This window comes from Rattus norvegicus, chromosome 7 (assembly GCF_036323735.1).
Source record: "Rattus norvegicus strain BN/NHsdMcwi chromosome 7, GRCr8, whole genome shotgun sequence".
Taxonomy (NCBI): domain Eukaryota; kingdom Metazoa; phylum Chordata; class Mammalia; order Rodentia; family Muridae; genus Rattus; species Rattus norvegicus.
In genome coordinates this window covers 10,098,822-10,115,500 of record NC_086025.1, presented here as the reverse complement: position 1 = coordinate 10,115,500, position 16,679 = coordinate 10,098,822, and the positions used below count along the sequence as shown (strand labels likewise).

The following is a 16,679-nucleotide window of genomic DNA, read 5'->3' as shown; positions in this document are numbered from 1 at the left end:
CAGGTGGGAGATGTTAGGAGGGTGGGAACACTTTGTCTACCGGCGACTGTATAGTCTTGCAAGGATGGACAGCCCAGCTGCACTCAGTCCCCACCCCTATCTCCCCAGTCCCCACCCCTATCTCCCCCGTCCCCACATAGCCAAGCACTGAATCTACCCAGGGCGGCCATCGACTTCTCGCCTGCCCCCCGCCCCCAAACCTCCTGGGCTGGGGTTGGTGGGCATGATAGCAGGAAAAGGCAGATTCCCACACTGCTGCCATACTGTGTGCATGGACTCATGGTGGCTGTGTGGACTCTGTCTCCTAGGAACAAGGATGGAGCCACTGCAGCAGTGGATGGTGCTGAGCTGAGCTGTGCCTGTCAGCCACAAAGCCCCACAGGGACACTTCAGCCAGGGGCTTGGTTACTGGATAGGGAACACATGGATGCCTTCACACTTGTGGCCATCCGGAGTGAGATGGGGACATGGGTTCAATGGCAATGATCAAGCGTCACTTGAGACACCTGCATCCAACAGCTCACTGTGCCAGGACGGTACAGGACAGGTGGCCTGTCAGGATAGGTCCGACAAGGCAGCATTGTCTGCTGGCCTCTAGGCTCACACTTTACCATCTGTTGAAATTGGGGGTGGGGGCACAGCAGGTCAGAGGCCTGGTTTAGGCTGCAACTTGTCCTGCCACCCACAGGGGTCACTTGTGGAAGGGACACGATTTGAGGTGTCAGAATATTGCTGTCAGGGCCTCTGAGCAGAATGACGAGAAGAGACCTGGTGCTTCCTGTTGTCACTGGGAAGTGGACCTGCCCTTGGTCCATGTCCAGCTCTGGCAGGGAGTGGGAGGCCTTTCAGAATGGCAAGGAGCCCCGTGCATTTCCTCTTCAGTGCTGTGCACCTGATGATGGCCTTAGAGTTGGTTCTCCCCAGAATAGGCTTGTCTCGCATCAGAGTGGCACTGCACCTGGCTGACAGTGCCCCACTGCTGCCTGCCCCGTGTGGTGAGCCTGGGCAAACAACACGCAGCTGTTGTCCTGGGAACCCGACGCTGGCCATCCTGGAGACAGACACAATGGTCACAAATTCAGTCAGGGCCTGCAGTGTTCTCACCGTTGAGTGCCTTAAACACCTTTAAAAGCCCTGCATCCTGGGGTTGGGGATTTAGCTCAGCGGTAGAGCACTTGCCTAGCAAGGGCAAGGCCCTGGGTTTGGTCCCCAGCTCCGGAAAAAAAAAAAAAAAAAAAAAAAAGCCCTGCATCCTGAGGGTGACGATGGCCTATATTTCAACTTGTCTGGAGGCCACATTTCTATCTCTTAGTTGGGGACTTACATCTTGGGTTATGATCTGGCTGCTTTGGAGGGGCCAAGATATGATTCACTCACCCCTGTCTTGTCAGTGCTCCCACACCCTCCATGATTCATGAGCCCTGTGCTCAGGGCCTCAGACCTGACACCAGATGGGTCATTTACGGGCCATCCGAGGCCCTATAGTTGATGATAGGGGCATCACTGGCCAGCCTATATGACGGATTGTCCCTGGTTGAAGTGGACACGTTCCCTAGACATTATGCATTGTCCAACAACAAGGATGCAAGCCAGTAAGAGGCCTCTCCTCCTGCCCTCATTGTGGAGATGGGCCTGAGGCCTCTTCTGCAGGTTGGTATTCCCCACCCCTTCCCTACAATGCCTAAGCCCCCTGGTGCCATCTAGTGGTATTTTCCCACCTGTATCTTGGGGACCTTAACCCCTTGTCTCCAGGCACCAGAGACCCTGGCACCACAGGGTAAAAAGATTCATAGTCCCCCTCAAGAAGCAATGGGTGGTCAGCAGAGACATAAGGATCCCAACAGCCTGGCACGCTAGCAAGTATATCTTTGATGCTGTGCCATGCTGAGAAAATGGGAAGTGACCCCAAGTCCACCTTGCCTGTCTTATCGTGCAATGCAGTGTCCTTCCCCATCTACCCCTCCTCTTCCTTCTTCCTCTTCCCCTTCATCTTCATCACTTCCTATCCCATCGTCCCCAACCTTTTTGCCCATGGCTGTTGAGGAAGCCCCATCTGCCCTTTCATTCTCTCCTGATCTGTTCCTGTGCCGTCCTTGAAGCTCTGGCTTCCTGGACACTACACTATCTGCCTGACTGCTGTCCATCTGTCAGGCAGCTGGACACACTGATCAATCCTACAAGGCCACAGCTACAGCATGCTGCCCAGAGCCTGGTGACAGACTCATGGTTGGTTCCTGCAGATCAGGGGATCATGAGGGGGCAATTGACAGTACCTCAGAGGTTGGGCACAGAAGACATCGTCAGGCCAAAGGCCCTGGACTCATCTGGACTTAGGCAGTGCTGGAGATGAACCAAAACCTTGTTTGTGTCCACCCTTCATGTGGCACGTGGGAACCAGGCCATAGCCCATCCTCCTCTAGAATGTACTGCATTTATTGTGCGTGAGGGAGAAGGGCAAGCAGAAATGGCTCTGTGTGTGTGTGTGTGTGTGTGTGTGTGTGTGTGTGTGTGTGTCTGTGTGTCTGTGTGTCTGTGTGTCTGTGTGTCTGTGTGTGTCTGTGTAGGTCGAAGGACATCTTTGCCTATGTGGGTTGGAACATAGGTAGTCAGGCTTGGTGGCAAGTGTCTCTAATATACTGAGCTGCCTGACTGCCTCTCCCACTGTTTAGTCCCAAGTGTGTCTCAAACACTATGTAACGCAAGGTGGCCTTGAATCTACTCTGTCTTAGTCACTCTGTCTCTTTGTTTCTAATTTGAGACAAGATCTGTGTCTCTGCACAGCTTTGGCTGTCCTGGTCTATGAAATCCAGGTTGGCTTCAAATTCACAGAGATCTGCTCACACAGGTCTGAGGCTGCTGAGTAACTAGTACCTTTGTGGAGCCAGCATTGCAAGGACACCAGGGAGAAAGAGAGGGAAACCCAGGGTAGAGGGTGTCCAGTGTGGTCCAGCACACTGAAGGGGATGGGTCGCTGTGTTTCAAGCACAGAGCACCTGACCAGTGTGTACAATGATGATCTACAGCCTCGGCAGATCTCACAGACACATGAAGTATTTAACATCTAATATGGCTCAGCAGGCTGTGTTCTACGTAGGTGTCTCTGAACCATCTTTGTAAGTTTTCTGTAAATCTAAAACTCTAGATGGGCAGGGTAGGATTGAAGCCAGAGAGAGGCCTGTGAGCTGAAGGCCAGCCTGGGCTAAAAAGTGAAGCTCTGACTCAAAAGCAAGCAAAGGAAAAATCCTGAAAGTCCACAGCTCTCTCCAACCACACCCAGCCTTGTAACATGCACATGCACACACACATGCACACAAACACGCGCACACAGAAACACTCACACAACCTACAATAAATAAATCCTTACAAAAAGGGAAATTAATGGAAGAGTGTGCTAAGTGCGTATGAGTCTATTCAGTTTAAAAATGCGGAAAATAAGGCTCCAACCAAGGCGTTACTCACTTCCTACCAAATGACAGCCCTCTTACGCCCCTTAGTGCCAAGCCAAGCTCTGGGGCTGAGAGGCAGGGATAGCGTGTGTGTGTGTGTGTGTGTGTGTGCGCGCGCGTGTGCAGTGTGCACGCGCACATGTGTGCATGCTCGAGCGCTCATGCAAATGCAAAGCCTGAGCCAGTTGTACTCATGCCTGGAACAACTTTCCCAGTTAGGTCTCTCCTGCCACCTTGTGGGATCTAGAGATCTAGCTCAGGCAGTAGATCTGGCAGCCGACTGCTTTTACCCACGGAACCATAGTTCTAGCCATCATCATCATATCATCACCACCATCATCGTCACCATCACCACCACCATCATCATCATTATCATTACCGTGGCTGGCCTCGACTGGCCAAGGACTCCTAGCTCTACTGCCTCAACCTCCCCAGTGATAGGATGACAGACATGCCACACGTGCCCTGCTTATGTGGTGCCAGGGTGGAACCAGGGTCCTCTGCATGATAGGAGAAAGTGCTCACAAACCTCCTAGATTTGATTCAATTTGCTTTTTTTGTTTTGTTTTGTTTTGTTTTGTTTCGTATGTGTGGACGTTTTGACTGCATGCATGTCTGGTGCCTGGAGAGGTCAGAAGAGGCATCAGAGACCCTGGAATTGGAGTTTTAGAAGATTATGGGATGCTGGGAATTGAATGCTCTTAACTGCTGAGGATTTAAAAAGTGTTATTTAACAACATCAATATCAATAACGATACTAATATTGGTTTTTTGAGAGAAAGAACGTAATCTGGTATACATCCTCCTGCTTCTCTGGAGTGCCTGCTTCTCTGGAGTGCTAGACTGACAGATGTGTAACAATTTACCGTGATATTTTTATATTTCATTATCAGTAATGGCTTTAGCCCTACCAGTCAAAGAATATAGGACTGGTTGCTAACGTCTGAACAGAACTTAAAAGTTCAACATTGGATTGGAGGAATTCAACACTGTGGGTCAAAACGAATCAAAATCTCAAAAAAAGGAGACATTGGTCGATGGGATAAAAACCTCTGCCGAAACCCGGGATCGAACCAGGGACCTTTAGATCTTCAGTCTAACGCTCTCCCAACTGAGCTATTTCGGCTGCGTGAAGGACGTCAGCACTGCTCGGTCTCCGCCCCGTGCCATTGCTCCTGTGCGCAAGCGCACTTCACACTTCATGAGTTAAACCTCGTAGGTTTATACTATAGAAAGCTTCACAATGTCGTCTCTGTGGCGCAATCGGTTAGCGCGTTCGGCTGTTAACCGAAAGGTTGGTGGTTCGAGCCCACCCAGGGACGACTATGATTCGCCTTTTTGTCCCCTAATTTGAGTAAAATAGAAGTTTTTTCTTTTGTCTGTTTCCTGTTTGTCACAGGAGGACGGTTGTGTACACTGCTCGGGCGCGATCACAGGAAAAAAGCGGGTCGGAACCGCTCAGTTTGTGGTTCCGGTTTCCGCTGGTGTCTATTTGGGCGTTGGACCAGAACCGGAACTCTTTGGAAGACGGACCGCAGAGGTTGTCTGAAGGCCGAGGCCAAGATGGCGGCGCTGGCGGGTGAGTGAAGATCTGAGATCGGGGTAGTGGCGCAGTCCTGGGCCTCGAGCTGGGCTTCGGGGACCTTGGAGCCCAAGCCCGGTATTGACAGGCGTTGGGATCGCAGAGAGACCTATAGGTCAGAACCCAGCCCGCGATAGTGTCGGGATCTAGGATTGGGCCGAAGTGTGTTTGAATCCACTTCACACAGTTATGTCTGGTCTACCTAGCAAGTTCCAGGCCTCCCATTACTGCAGCAGATTGTAGTTGTGGACGCTGAGGCCTGTATATCTCTCAATCTCAGGAGACTGATTGCAGGAGCCCAGCTAATGACCCTGAAGCTCAGACAGTGGGACGGGAAGAGGCCCAGGACACTCAGGGCACTCACCCTGTGGCTCTTTCACCTTCATCACCGCCCTGGACAGCTAGGGCAATTAGAGCAGATGCCTCAATTTCCCTGCCGAAGTTATGGTGTCTTCCTCTTTACGAACAGGGATTAAACGCCAATGCAATTTGGTAGACTTGAGCGACAGTTGCTAAGCATCGCCTAGCGGGTAGCACTGTTAACATAAGAAATGGGAGAACTCAGGCAGAACACTCCATGTGTGTTTTGCTGCTGCTTTGAAACAGTGTCTGATGAATCACAGGTTGGCCTCAAACTCACTGTATACTGAGAGTGATTTTGAAAGCTTGATGGTGACCTGCCTTCACCACTAGTGCTGAGATGACAGGAGTGCACCACCATGTCCATTCACACAGCCCCAGGGATGGAACCTAAGGACATGGTGCATGCTAGGCAAGGACTCTGCCAACAGAACTCCAGCCTCAGATGCCTATTTTTGAGACAGAATCTCATGTATTGGAGACTGACTTTGGAGGCATGATCTTCCAGGCTCTATCCCCAAGTACTAGGATGACAGGATTATGCTACTATACCCAACAGTATATTTTCTTTTAAAGATAGGGTCTTCCGATAAGTCATAATGTTCCTGCCAGTCTCCCGTTCTCGAGTTATAGACCCTATCGCTGTGTCTGGCCAAGCTGTGATGTGGATCCCTTGAAGAGTGGAGGGCATGGATTTGTGGTGTTGACTGCTGGTTTCTGAATTCACTCAGGCTCAGCTGTGAGCTTGCCGGTGACAGTTAATAGACCTTACTATAGTCCAATTTGAAGGAGAAACTAACACCTTAGAGGCAACAAAGATGATGTTTGCTGTAAGCCATTGTGAGGTACAGCTGTGATCCCAATCCATGGGAGGCTGAGGCAGGATGAACCTAGCTTGGGCTATACTGGATCCTTGCTTCAGAAAATGGGAATTTGGGGTTTTTGTGAGTTCTAGGCTAACCAAGGATACATAGTAAGACCATTTTAAAAGGCAGGAAGAGGAGGGGCCTGGAGATGTGATCCATAATTAAGGCACTCACTGAATGTGTTCAAGGCCCCACATTTCATTCTTAGCATGACAGCACCTAAGTCTTGTCCGAGCCAGGCCTGATGTGCCTTCATGCAGTCCTAGCTGCTCAAGAGGCTATCCTGAGGTCAGAGTTCAGAGGCAGCTAGGGCAACATAGAGAGACCCTGTGCCAGTTAAAACAAAAGCCTGCTGCTGGCCCCTCCAACCACTTAGTAGTACATTTACTTTGCTGTAAGTTTATCCAAAGCTTTGAGTTTTCAGATGGGGAAGACCAGGGCCTGGTGTGTACCACTCAGGCAGAAAGTCTAGAGTCTACAGGAGTCTGTCTTTGGTCCAAGCAGTCGTGACCTTGGGAAGCAGTAGCCCTGAGCAAGGCTGAAGTCAGAATGAGGAGGGCTGAGGTTAAAGAAGGAATGTGGAAAGCAGCCATCAACACAGCCCCCAGTGTCGAAGGCAGGATAACCCCCATGTCTTGGTGGGTGTACCTCTCCCAGTCCCACCTTTCTGTAATGGAGGAGCAGTCCCAGATGAGACCCCCTTCCACTTTTTCCTTCCAAGAAAGGATCTTGCTATGTAGCTCTGGCTGACCGGAACTCACAGAGCTCTACCTTGCTCTGCTTCCTGAGTGCTGGGATTCAAGGCCAGCCCAGCCCCAGATGATAGAAATTTATCCTGTACTCCTGGAATTTTGGAGTCCAAGGTCAGAGAGTCACTGGGCTGGGGTTTGGTGAGCTCACAGATGTCATCCCCTCTGTCCCCATGAGGCTGACCTCCTATTTATCTCTACATACCCTACCCAGGGTTGGCTTTGTTTATTTTTGTGTTTTTCAATGCTGTTCGGGGTTTTTCTGGAAGCCGTTCCAGTGTAAGCCAGGCTGTTGTAGGACTTGCATCACCCTGCCTCAACCTCGGAAGTGCTAGGAAGACAGACAGTGGCACATCTTCAGACCTGGCTCACATCCTCCCTAACAAAGACTAGCCGTCCCACTACCTCTGGCACATCTCAGTGACCTCATCATAGCCTTTTCACCTCTGGAGAGGCTCGTGCATACAGTCACATTCCATTCTGACGTGCTGGGGTGACACTCAGGCATGCAGTTGCATTCTGAGGTACGAGGATGAAGGTTCCAACACATGGGGGTGTAAGTAGTGTAGGGCATGGCTCCATCCTGGTCTCAAAGCTGCCTGCCATGTCTCTCTTCCTGCTTCCAGGTTTTTCCTTCTGAAAAATCCCCTTAGGTTGAGCCCTGCTGTGTAGAAAGGGCCTGCTGTGTGCAGGTTGTTCAGGAGCAGCTGATTGGGGTCCTGGGTGGAGAAGTGAGAGATGGGAGGCAGAGGGAGAGTGACTTATAAGGGAAGGCGACTTGGTGTAGAATGTGAGCAAAGGATGAGAGGGAGGGTATGCTGGAACCCTCCAGGGAAGGGCTGGGACTGGAACATGGACGCCTCCTGGGGACTAAACTGCTGGGCCCAAGCTGGTGCTGCCCACAGCTCAGAGCTCTGTGCTTTTCTCTCTAGCTCCTGGCTTGCTCTCTGTACGGATCCTGGGTCTGCGGTGAGTTTGTGGCCTGTTTGTCACAAGGCTAGATCCATCTGGGTGTCAGCAAACAGCCTGGAACTGCAGGGCTTGGAGCTGGGAGGGTCACCAGCAGTGTCTGGGGAAGGGACTGCGTGGTGAGGATTGCACAGTAGGTTCAGTGGGTCCTCACATGGTGTGTCTGTCTGGGAGGGCAATGGCCAAGGCAGGACAGTGTCGTCCACAGGCTTGGGGCCCTTGAAGGAAATGGCACCGCCTGTCCCAACAAGGTGTTCTGTGAGCCTGCCAGCTGGGCCTCCACAGGCTGGCTGCCCTGTGGCAGTGCTGCAAAGGTCACCAGCCCAGGGGAGCTTCCAGCTGTCTCCTGGGCTGAAGCACAGCATCCCAGCGGCTCCTCGTTTTGACATTTGACAACCTTTTCACCAGTTGGAAGTTTTTAGAAGCAAAGAGGCTCTGTTTACGTCTGAGTTGTCATCAAGGACGGTGGCAGCATTGTCCCTATGAAAGAGCAGGGCAGCCTGGAGATGAGCAGGAGACCGTGGGTGGGCAGGGAAGCCACCTGTGTTGGGTAGAGATGGTGGTGGTGACAAGCAACTGCTGATTGGGTCCCGGTGGCCTCTCAGTGTCTCCCCTGTTTGTTTCTCCAGCACAGGCACAGTGGCTCAGCTGCGCAGAGCCCACCAGAGTGTGGCAGCCACTGGGAGCCCGAGCAGGTAATCCATGCTCTGAGAAGGGTCTACACGCTGGCTTCTAGAGCTCTGATTTTTTTTTTTTTCTTTTCTATTTTTCGGAGCTGGGGACCGAACCCAGGGCCTTGTGCTCGCTAGGCAAGCGCTCTACCACTGAGCTAAATCCCCAACCCCTGAGCTCTGATTTTTGACTGCTGCCTGTACTCCACCCCAACATGTGGCCCTGGCTTTGGATCTTACCTCCCTAGTGTGACTGCTCCTCCATTCTCTGTTGCCCAGGCTAGTGTGGGCCTTGTAGGCTCCCAGGGTGGTGCGGTTCTGCCTTGGGATCCTGTCTGTCCCTCCCCACTGGGTCCCAGGACAGGGACACTGGGGGCCCCTGACTAACTGTCCCCATGCCCACCTTCTTTGCCCTTAGCACACAGTCTGCCGTGTCCAAGGCTGGAGCTGGAGCCGTGGTCCCTAAGCCCTCCCATCTTCCCAGAAGCCGGGCCGAGTATGTAGTGACCAAGCTGGATGACCTCATCAACTGGGCGCGCCGGGTAAGTCCTCCTGTCAGACTTGACCCTCCTCAGGGCTCCCTTCTAAGGGCCTGCCTGCTCCTCCAACCTCCACTCAGGGTGACCTGGACCCTTCAGCAAAGTGCGCATGTGCATCTGCCTGTTTATGCACCATAGCATGGGTGTAGAGGTCAGGGATAACTTGCAGGATTCAACCCTCTCCTTCCACCACTTGGTTCCAGGATGCAACTCAGGTTGTCAGGCTCGGTGGCAACTACCTGTGCTCATTGCGCCGTCTCAGCTGCTGATAAAAATGCCCCTTTTATTCATTCATTGTTCTGCAGTGGATCTGTTTTTTGAGACAGGGTCTCTGCATAGCCCTGACTGCCTCGGAACTTCCTGTGTCAGTCAGTCTGGCTTTGTACAGAGCCCTGCCTGCCTGCTGAGATGAAAGCAGCCACTGTGCCCGGCTTTAAAAATTCCTCTCGGGTTGGGGATTTAGCTCAGCGGTAGAGCGCTTGCCTAGCGAGCGCAAGGCCCTGGGTTCGGTCCCCAGCTCTGGGGAAAAAAAAGAAAAAAGAAAAAAAAAATTCCTCTCATGGCAGAGTCAGGCGAGCTGTGGGTCCTCTGCAACGCACATGAGTGACCTCCCTCTCCGTCTGTCCTCAGTTGTCCTTACACCTTATGCTCTGTCATGTGCATTCTGATGTCTACTTCACAGTCGCTGGGCAGCTGTGCTTGGCTCCCATGCCTCAGTGCCCATTGACAGGCATGGCCTGCCCTGCCCTCCGGTGCTGTGCCAGGGCTCTTTCTAGTGGGTACCCTGCTGGAGCCTGAAGCTGCCAGGACAGGGCGCCCACTGCTGGGACCAGACGCAGGTACAGGGCTGTCTGGATCCATGAGGAGCTTAAGCATAGAGGACAGAGACATTGAGGGCGGCCAGTCAGTCCCAGGAGATTCCTGAGGGACAGTTGAGCCAGTCCAAAGACATCAGCGGGGTTATTCATGATGGCCAGAGCAGCAGCTAGGCCTGGGTGCTACTTGGAGTCCTGGACATAGGGCAGCCACTAGCCTCAGGTGCTTACAAGGCCTCAATGTCACTGCCCTGGTGAGGTGGAGGGACAGGCCTGGACATGGCTGATTGTCGGTGTCCTGCAGAGCTCCCTGTGGCCTATGACCTTCGGCTTGGCGTGCTGTGCCGTGGAGATGATGCACATGGCCGCCCCGCGCTATGACATGGACCGCTTTGGTGTGGTGTTCCGTGCCAGCCCGCGCCAGGCTGACGTGATGATCGTAGCTGGCACGCTCACTAACAAGATGGCTCCAGCACTCCGCAAGGTACTTCTGGTCCCCTTGGCCCCTTCTGCTGCCTCGCCACCTGTAGGCATCTGACCTGTGTGTCTTGTAGGTGTACGACCAGATGCCCGAACCCCGGTATGTGGTGTCCATGGGGAGGTGAGTGTGTGCTCAGCTGCCGAAGGGAGCTGGGCCCACCCCCAGGGTCCCCAGCTGTCACCTTCCTCTCAGCTCTCCTCTGTAGACAGGAAAGGCTCCAGGCAGCCCAAGGCTCTTCCTCCAACCCCTCATCTCCCTCTCCTCAGTCTCTTCAGCAGCTGTAAGTTGCTCATTGGTTAGTAAATGCAGGCATGGAGCCCAGGTCCCTGTGCCGCCAGGCGAGTGCCCTCCTTCTGTGCTCTGTACATCAGTCCAGCCGCTTGGGAACCACCCTGAACCTTGGCGCCCACACAGAGGCCCACAACTGCCTGTGACAGTAGCGCCTGACAATCCAATCTTTACAAAACAAACCTGGGTATGGTGGCCAGCTCTCTCGGAGGCAGAGTTAGTCAGATCCCTGTGAGGTCAAGGTCATCTTGAATGCATAGCAGCGAGACACGTCTCAAAGCGAAGGAGAAGCGGACAGTGGTTGGGGCTATCAGGCTCACCCAGCGTGCAGGGCCCTGGGGTCCATCCCCAGCACAAAGTAACCCGTACCATACTGCACTCCTGTCACCCTCAGGAGACAGGCTGGTTCCATCCCAGCTCTTTGCGAGGCCACCTTAGATTCCACAGTTCCACCCCAGGTCTGACATCAGAACCACTTTGGTTGAGTGCACTTTTCTGTGAGGTTAGCAGTGGTTCCTCGAACCCAGCATGTTCTGTGAAGGTTCTGGAAATCCCTTTACCTCAGCCAGTGCCAGGGTGTTGGGTGTGGGCTGGCCTGGTGGCCATGCATCTGAACTGCCTCACCACCCTCTCCCCAGCTGTGCCAATGGCGGTGGCTACTACCACTACTCCTACTCGGTTGTTCGTGGCTGTGACCGAATTGTGCCAGTGGACATCTATGTGCCAGGTGAGATCAGCCGCCCTGCCCTGTCACACCAGACATCGTCTCCAAGCTGCAGGGCCAGCCTGGGTAGGAGACCTTGATGTCTCCTGTGTCCTACAGAGCAGAGAGCCAGATGGACCGTGCCTCGTCCTTTGTCCCACTGTCCCCAAGGGTATTCTCCCCTTCCTCTGCCGCCCTGCATGGGCCTCAGCTTAGCTGCGCTGCAGGGTCTTTTAGAGGTTCTGTCTGTCTTACCTGTGTGGTCCCTGCCCTGTAAGGCTCTCTGTCAGCAGACTGCTGGGCAGCAGGGGACAGTTGGATAGGGAGGGAGGGTCCAGGGTGCAGTCCGGAGGCGTCTGGCATTCTGAGACCTGGAATCTCAAGCTGCCTCCTGGCCCTTGGCCCGAGCCCATCTCCCCGACCAAATGGTCCCACTTTTGTGAGTGTTCCTGAGGACCAGGCAGTTCACCAGGGTCACAACTTGGCCCTTTTCCCTGTGGAGCCATGGGTAGCTCAGGGATGGAGTGGGTGTCAAAAGGCCTGGCACAAGGACCCTTGTCCCTTTGAAGCCAACCCCGGGGTACCCCGAGAGTCCTCCATGTGGGCTGGTGGAGGCAGATGGTAGGGTGTCAACTGTGTGTGCCCCTAGGCTGCCCGCCCACGGCCGAGGCGCTGCTCTACGGCATCTTGCAGCTGCAGCGGAAGATCAAACGCGAACAGAAGCTGAAGATCTGGTACCGCAGGTAGAGCTGCCAAGCCGAACGTGAGGATCCCAGAATCCCTGTGAATAAACCCGCCCTGATCCAGTTGTGTGCTCTGTGTGGACTCTGGCCCAGCACGCAGGTGGCAGATGAGGCGCGGTTCTGCACCCTCTGTGAAGACTCCGGGCCCTGAGGGCCTAGCTGTGTGCAACAGGCTGTGGCCCCCTCACTCTGCGACTTGTCCACTCACATCTGAGCCTTGTGGCCTCTGCCCACTGTGCAGCTCAGACCAGTCACTGCCCACCTCTGAGTAAGGAAGGAGAATAGGTCTCCTCTCGAGTAGAAGACACGTTTCTGGCCAGCTGCCCTTCGGGAGCTGTCAACTCCTGGGAGGAGGAGGAGGAGGAGACCCAGCAGAGTGCCCTCTGCAGAGCGTCAGCCTAGAGTTTGTTTCATGGCTCAGCCTTCCTGTCCTGCAGATTTCCATTCTGTGGCTCTCAAAGGACCCACTGGGACAGGGATGGGTCTGGGAGCCAGCATTGTCTGTTGCTGGACTGGGGTGGCACACCCAGGACTTGGGTGAGAGGGTCAGGTGAGGCTGCCCAGTCAAGAGGAGCCTTTGTCTTTTGAGATGGGGTTTCTCTGTGTAGCCCTGGCTGACCTGGAACCCCAGACTGCCTGCCTCTGCCTCCCGAGTGTAGGGGGTCACAGGTGCCTCACCATATCCTATTCCAAGGCAGCTTTAAGACAAACCTGTTTATGTGGAGGTTCTCCAGGCCAAGAGAACAGTGCTCCCCGCCTTGAATGCTGACCCTAGCCAGCCTTCCTGCCAGGGAGAGTCTGTGGGAAGCTGTAGGGAGGGTTTCCCTGGCAGAGGGCTGGGTGCGAGCAGAGGTCTCCAGGAGCTGGCTGGCGACAGGACAACAGCCTGAAGTGAAGAGTTGGGCAGACCCTCCAAGGGTCATGTAGGGGTGGGCTGCAGGGTGAACCCCACAGTGTGGACCCAATCAGCAGATTTGGTACCAGAGATGTTCAGAGTAGGGCTGTGCCATGAGGGTTGCATGACTTGCTGTGTGCTGGGCTGGGACCCGTGGAGGCTCTCCCTACCCTGACCCTGGTGAGACCCCAGGCTCTTCCTGGGCCACTGTTGAAAACAGACAATGGTTGATTGGTCATGTCTGGGTGGGTCGGGGCACTGAGCACCAGTGATGGAATAGCCACATCTATGGAGGCAGGGAGAGGCAGGCTCTGAACCAGATGCGGGCCTCACCTCCGGCTCACCGCCAGCCAACCCACTACTAGTCTTGGTAGCATTTATTTTACTCCTGAGCTCTGGGGAGATGGCCGTACCAGGCAGAGGTTAGGATGTCACACTGCAGGGATAGTGGAGAGGCTGGAGCCCACACTCCAGCTACAAAGGCACTGAGGAGGACATATTCTCCTTGTAGCCCTGGGCCAGCCGCTCAGTGCTTGGTGACCAGGGGTGTGATCATCTGAGGGAAGGCATAGTAGCGGCAGTCGGCTGGGGGCACCAGCGCCATCACCTCTGTACAGATGTTTTCTCTCTGGAAGCCAGCTTCCAGCAGTGCAGGCACCTGAGTCTCCTGTAGGGAGGGGTCACAGGTCACCACTGATGATGCGGGACAGGGCCTAGTGTGAGTGTGAATTCTATGCAGGCAACAGTTTCCTGATGACCTCAGCTGTGTCTCAGACCAGCATCCTTGCACAGGCCTGCTGTAGGCCTCTCGAGCAAGAGGAGTTTTCTGTGCCAAGAGCTGCCTCATGCGCTGAAGGGAAGCTGTCCTGATGGCCCTGGAGGGCATCTCTCAGGCACCGCCCCACAGGCAGAGAGCAGTAGGTTGGGCTGCAGAGAAGCCCTGACTGGACCTCTCCCCCATGTCATGGGTCTCAACACCACACTTGCCGGGCCACTGCCTGGCTTTTGGGTCGGAGCCCCCACTTGCTATCAGGCAGCGTACCTCAAACATGGCAGTGATGTCTGTGTACTTGGACTTCATGAGTTCCCCCCAGGACGTGAGGTTGCAGTAAGTGAGGATACCCCCAGGCTTCAGCAAACGGAAAGCATGAGTCTGCAGAGAGAGAGAAAGGGCATGGACAAGAAGGGGTGGAGGGACCATGAGCAGAGAGCTGCTGGTCTGTAGATATCACACCCTGCCCACCTGACCGTCCAAGGCCCTCGGTCCCCGGCCCTGCAGTCCCACCTTAATAAAGTTGAACTGGTGAGTGTGCCAGGTCTCTTCAGACAGTGGATATGTGTCGTATAGAATCCCTGCAGCGTGAACACAGGCCTGCCAGTCAGGGCTGGCACAGCCTTGCCCAAGCTTCATCCCACCTATCCCATGGCCTTGGAGGCCAAACTGCCCAGCCCGCCCAGCTGCCCTTAGCACCTCTGCTAGCCAGTTCATGGAGCCTTTTCCCGGAGGCTATGTCCCCAGTGCACATTGGAGGTGCATTTGTTGGGGTAGGGGACAACTTATGAGCACCCATTCTCTCCTTACACCACATGCATCCTGGGGATCAAACTCTGGTCCTCATTCTTGACGGCAAGCTCCACTGAGCTAAGGAGGGTATGATAGCCCAAGAGGCTGCCAAGCAGTACCCAGAGGCCAACCCCCTTGCCAGGCTCCCAAAGTGCCCTCACCATCAAAGTGACCATCAGGCAGTGTAGGTGCCACCTCCTCCCACAGGCCTTTCAAGGGAACAACCTTGGAGAGGAGAGGGACAAGAGAGGTTAGGGGTCACATTGGACCCCCATGATCTCCCAGTCCCGGGGGGTTACTCCCAGCCTGTACTCCAGTGACAGAAGGTACCTTATGTGGCTGCTTCAGGGCCCAGTTTTGTAGACGCTGGAAGACCCCATCGTTGCATTCAATAATCCAGTGTTCCTTTATGGGGGCCTGCTGCACCCTGGAGGCTGCAATGGCCATCCCAAAGCCCACTTCCAGGACCCGGCCCCCTAGGAGGACAAAACACTACAGCTGGCATGGGTGGGGGAGGGGGACTTGGATGGGAGGCCTGGCTCACACATGCCTCAAGGACAGCCAGCCAGCAGTGGGTGGACAGAACAAAGTAGCACAGAGAGTGTGGGCCCTGGCCAGCTGCCAATCAGAGCGGCGAGCCTGGGAGCCTAGGGACTGGCCACTGCTTTTGGGCTTGGCCCCAGGGATCCCTGGACTCTGAGCCCATGCCCACCCACGCTATTTGTGCTATGGCCCTACTGTGGGGTTAGAAAGGGCCAAGCCTGGTTCTGAGGCCCGACACCTGTAACCCCTCCATGTTTCATTCCGCACTTGATACCAGGTCCTCATGTGCTCCGGGTGAACTTTGAAGCCCTTTGGCTATTGACCTGTTTGAGGCTGGGGTGTCCCAGACACCACCCCTCGTCCAGAAGTTCAGGGCCATAGCACCGGACAGCTGCCTCTCTGCTCCGTTTTCCCAAGCTATTCTTAGCAACAGCCTGGGGAAACTCGGAGGTTCCCGACCCGCACAAGTCCCACGCCCCTCCACTCTGTCTCTAAGCTCCACTCGAGGCTGTGGTCCGAAGATCCACCCTCCAACCCAGCTCCGGGAAGTAGAAGTCTTTTTCCCCAGGAGAGGAAGTTCTAGTTCGGAGCCGGCTTCTCTTGCCTGCGTCTACATTTTGCCAACACTCTTCCCTTCCCTGCCAAGGTAACCCCAAGGCAGCTCAGTGCCTCAGGTAAGGAAACTGAGGCATGCAGCATGCATGGGAACTCCTACACTCCTAAACTGTAGCCTCCGTTTCTTCTGGGCAGAGTACCTCTGGAGGCAGCAGCAGCCGCCAGCGAATGCATGTAGGGGGTCTCCCAACGCTCCATTACTGGCTTGCCCAGGATCTGCAGGTGCGTGTCAGACGTATCATAGGCCGCGGGGGCCGCGCGCCACGCGGGGCCGCAGTCCTCGCCAGGCGCGAAAAGCGGGCTGGCTGCAGAAGAACTCATGGTGAGGCTGTGCACACCAGGCCAGGAGAGTACGGCTGCGGAACCACCAGGCTGGAGGAGGCGGGGTGGGGCGGCGCCTCTGCAAAGAGGAGTTTAGCCTTGCACTGGGGTGGGTGGGAGCCTGAGGCGGGGGCGGGACCTGTGTGCCCCGAGGGAGTCCAGTGCTGGGCCGGGTGGGCGGGGCCTATTAGCTGGGGCGGGCCTTGCTGGGATAGGGAGGGTCCAGTCATTAGAAAAGGGTTGGGCCTTGATCCGGGAGGGTGGCCAGCCTAGTACTGGGCTGGGCCTGGGTGGATGGAGTCTGAGGGCAGGGTGGAGCGTGCTCAGGGTAGGGGCTACTGGCTGGAACCCGGAGTAAAGTTCTGTGAGGGGCGGATCTATGGAATGGGATAGGTCCTGCAGTGGTGGGCTGGGGAGGAGTCCAACCTTTTTGCTATGGATGGGGCCAGACCTGTGGGCTGGGACAGAATCCAGACTTGTATGAGGGATGCAGGCAGGAGCCATACAGGATGGAGCCTGTAGGGTAGGG

The 16,679-nt window shown here is 54.9% G+C and overlaps 2 protein-coding genes and 2 non-coding genes across 10 annotated transcripts; 2 read left to right on the top strand and 2 right to left on the bottom strand.

Moving 5' to 3' along the window:
• Positions 1-4,499: 4,499 nt before the first annotated feature.
• Trnaf-gaa3 (transfer RNA phenylalanine (anticodon GAA) 3) lies at positions 4,500-4,572 on the bottom strand. The gene has a single exon. It is a non-coding gene; the product is annotated as a tRNA-Phe (tRNA).
• Positions 4,573-4,638: 66 nt separating this feature from the next.
• Ndufs7 (NADH:ubiquinone oxidoreductase core subunit S7) lies at positions 4,639-12,275 on the top strand. 4 transcript variants are annotated; one of them, XM_006240972.5, is made up of 9 exons: positions 4,639-4,740; positions 4,846-5,025; positions 7,936-7,972; positions 8,602-8,667; positions 9,062-9,185; positions 10,302-10,481; positions 10,552-10,598; positions 11,405-11,493; positions 12,119-12,275. In XM_006240972.5, exons 2-9 carry the CDS (start codon positions 5,010-5,012, stop codon positions 12,214-12,216), a joined length of 657 nt encoding a protein of 218 aa, XP_006241034.1. In that variant the 5' UTR covers positions 4,639-4,740; positions 4,846-5,009; the 3' UTR covers positions 12,217-12,275. The 4 variants fall into 4 exon arrangements, with proteins under 4 accessions (XP_006241034.1, XP_038935332.1, NP_001008525.1 ...); XM_039079404.1 differs by having other exon boundaries at positions 4,696-4,740; positions 8,578-8,667; NM_001008525.1 differs by lacking the exon at positions 4,639-4,740 and having other exon boundaries at positions 5,003-5,025.
• Positions 4,695-4,768, top strand: Trnan-guu8 (transfer RNA asparagine (anticodon GUU) 8). The gene has a single exon. It is a non-coding gene; the product is annotated as a tRNA-Asn (tRNA).
• A 1,142-nt stretch (positions 12,276-13,417) lies between the features above and the next one.
• On the bottom strand, positions 13,418-16,234 carry Gamt (guanidinoacetate N-methyltransferase). Of its 4 annotated transcripts, NM_012793.3 has the most exons (6): positions 15,970-16,217; positions 15,002-15,147; positions 14,833-14,896; positions 14,393-14,460; positions 14,150-14,260; positions 13,418-13,774 (listed from the first exon to the last, which is right to left on the bottom strand). In NM_012793.3, the coding sequence occupies exons 1-6, from the start codon at positions 16,148-16,150 to the stop codon at positions 13,634-13,636; spliced, it is 711 nt and encodes a 236-aa protein (NP_036925.2). In that variant the 5' UTR covers positions 16,151-16,217; the 3' UTR covers positions 13,418-13,633. The 4 variants fall into 4 exon arrangements, with proteins under 4 accessions (NP_036925.2, NP_001389142.1, XP_063119080.1 ...); NM_001402213.1 differs by lacking the exon at positions 14,393-14,460; XM_063263010.1 differs by lacking the exon at positions 13,418-13,774 and having other exon boundaries at positions 13,781-14,260; positions 15,970-16,228.
• Positions 16,235-16,679: the final 445 nt, after the last annotated feature.

Bases quoted from the DNA above. Each gene is read 5' to 3' on its own strand.
- Gamt (XM_063263010.1), bottom strand. From the start codon at position 16,150: ATGAGTTCTTCTGCAGCCAGCCCGCTTTTCGCGCCTGGCGAGGACTGC. The intron at 14,461-14,832 runs GTGAGGGCACTT...TTCACGCTGCAG, and splicing joins GCCTGATGGTCACTTTGATG to GGATTCTATACGACACATAT. The intron at 14,261-14,392 runs GTGGGACTGCAG...CTCTCTCTGCAG, and splicing joins ACCAGTTCAACTTTATTAAG to ACTCATGCTTTCCGTTTGCT.
- Ndufs7 (XM_039079404.1), top strand. The intron at 8,668-9,061 runs GTAATCCATGCT...CTTTGCCCTTAG, and splicing joins GCCACTGGGAGCCCGAGCAG to CACACAGTCTGCCGTGTCCA. The intron at 10,482-10,551 runs GTACTTCTGGTC...TGTGTCTTGTAG, and splicing joins TGGCTCCAGCACTCCGCAAG to GTGTACGACCAGATGCCCGA.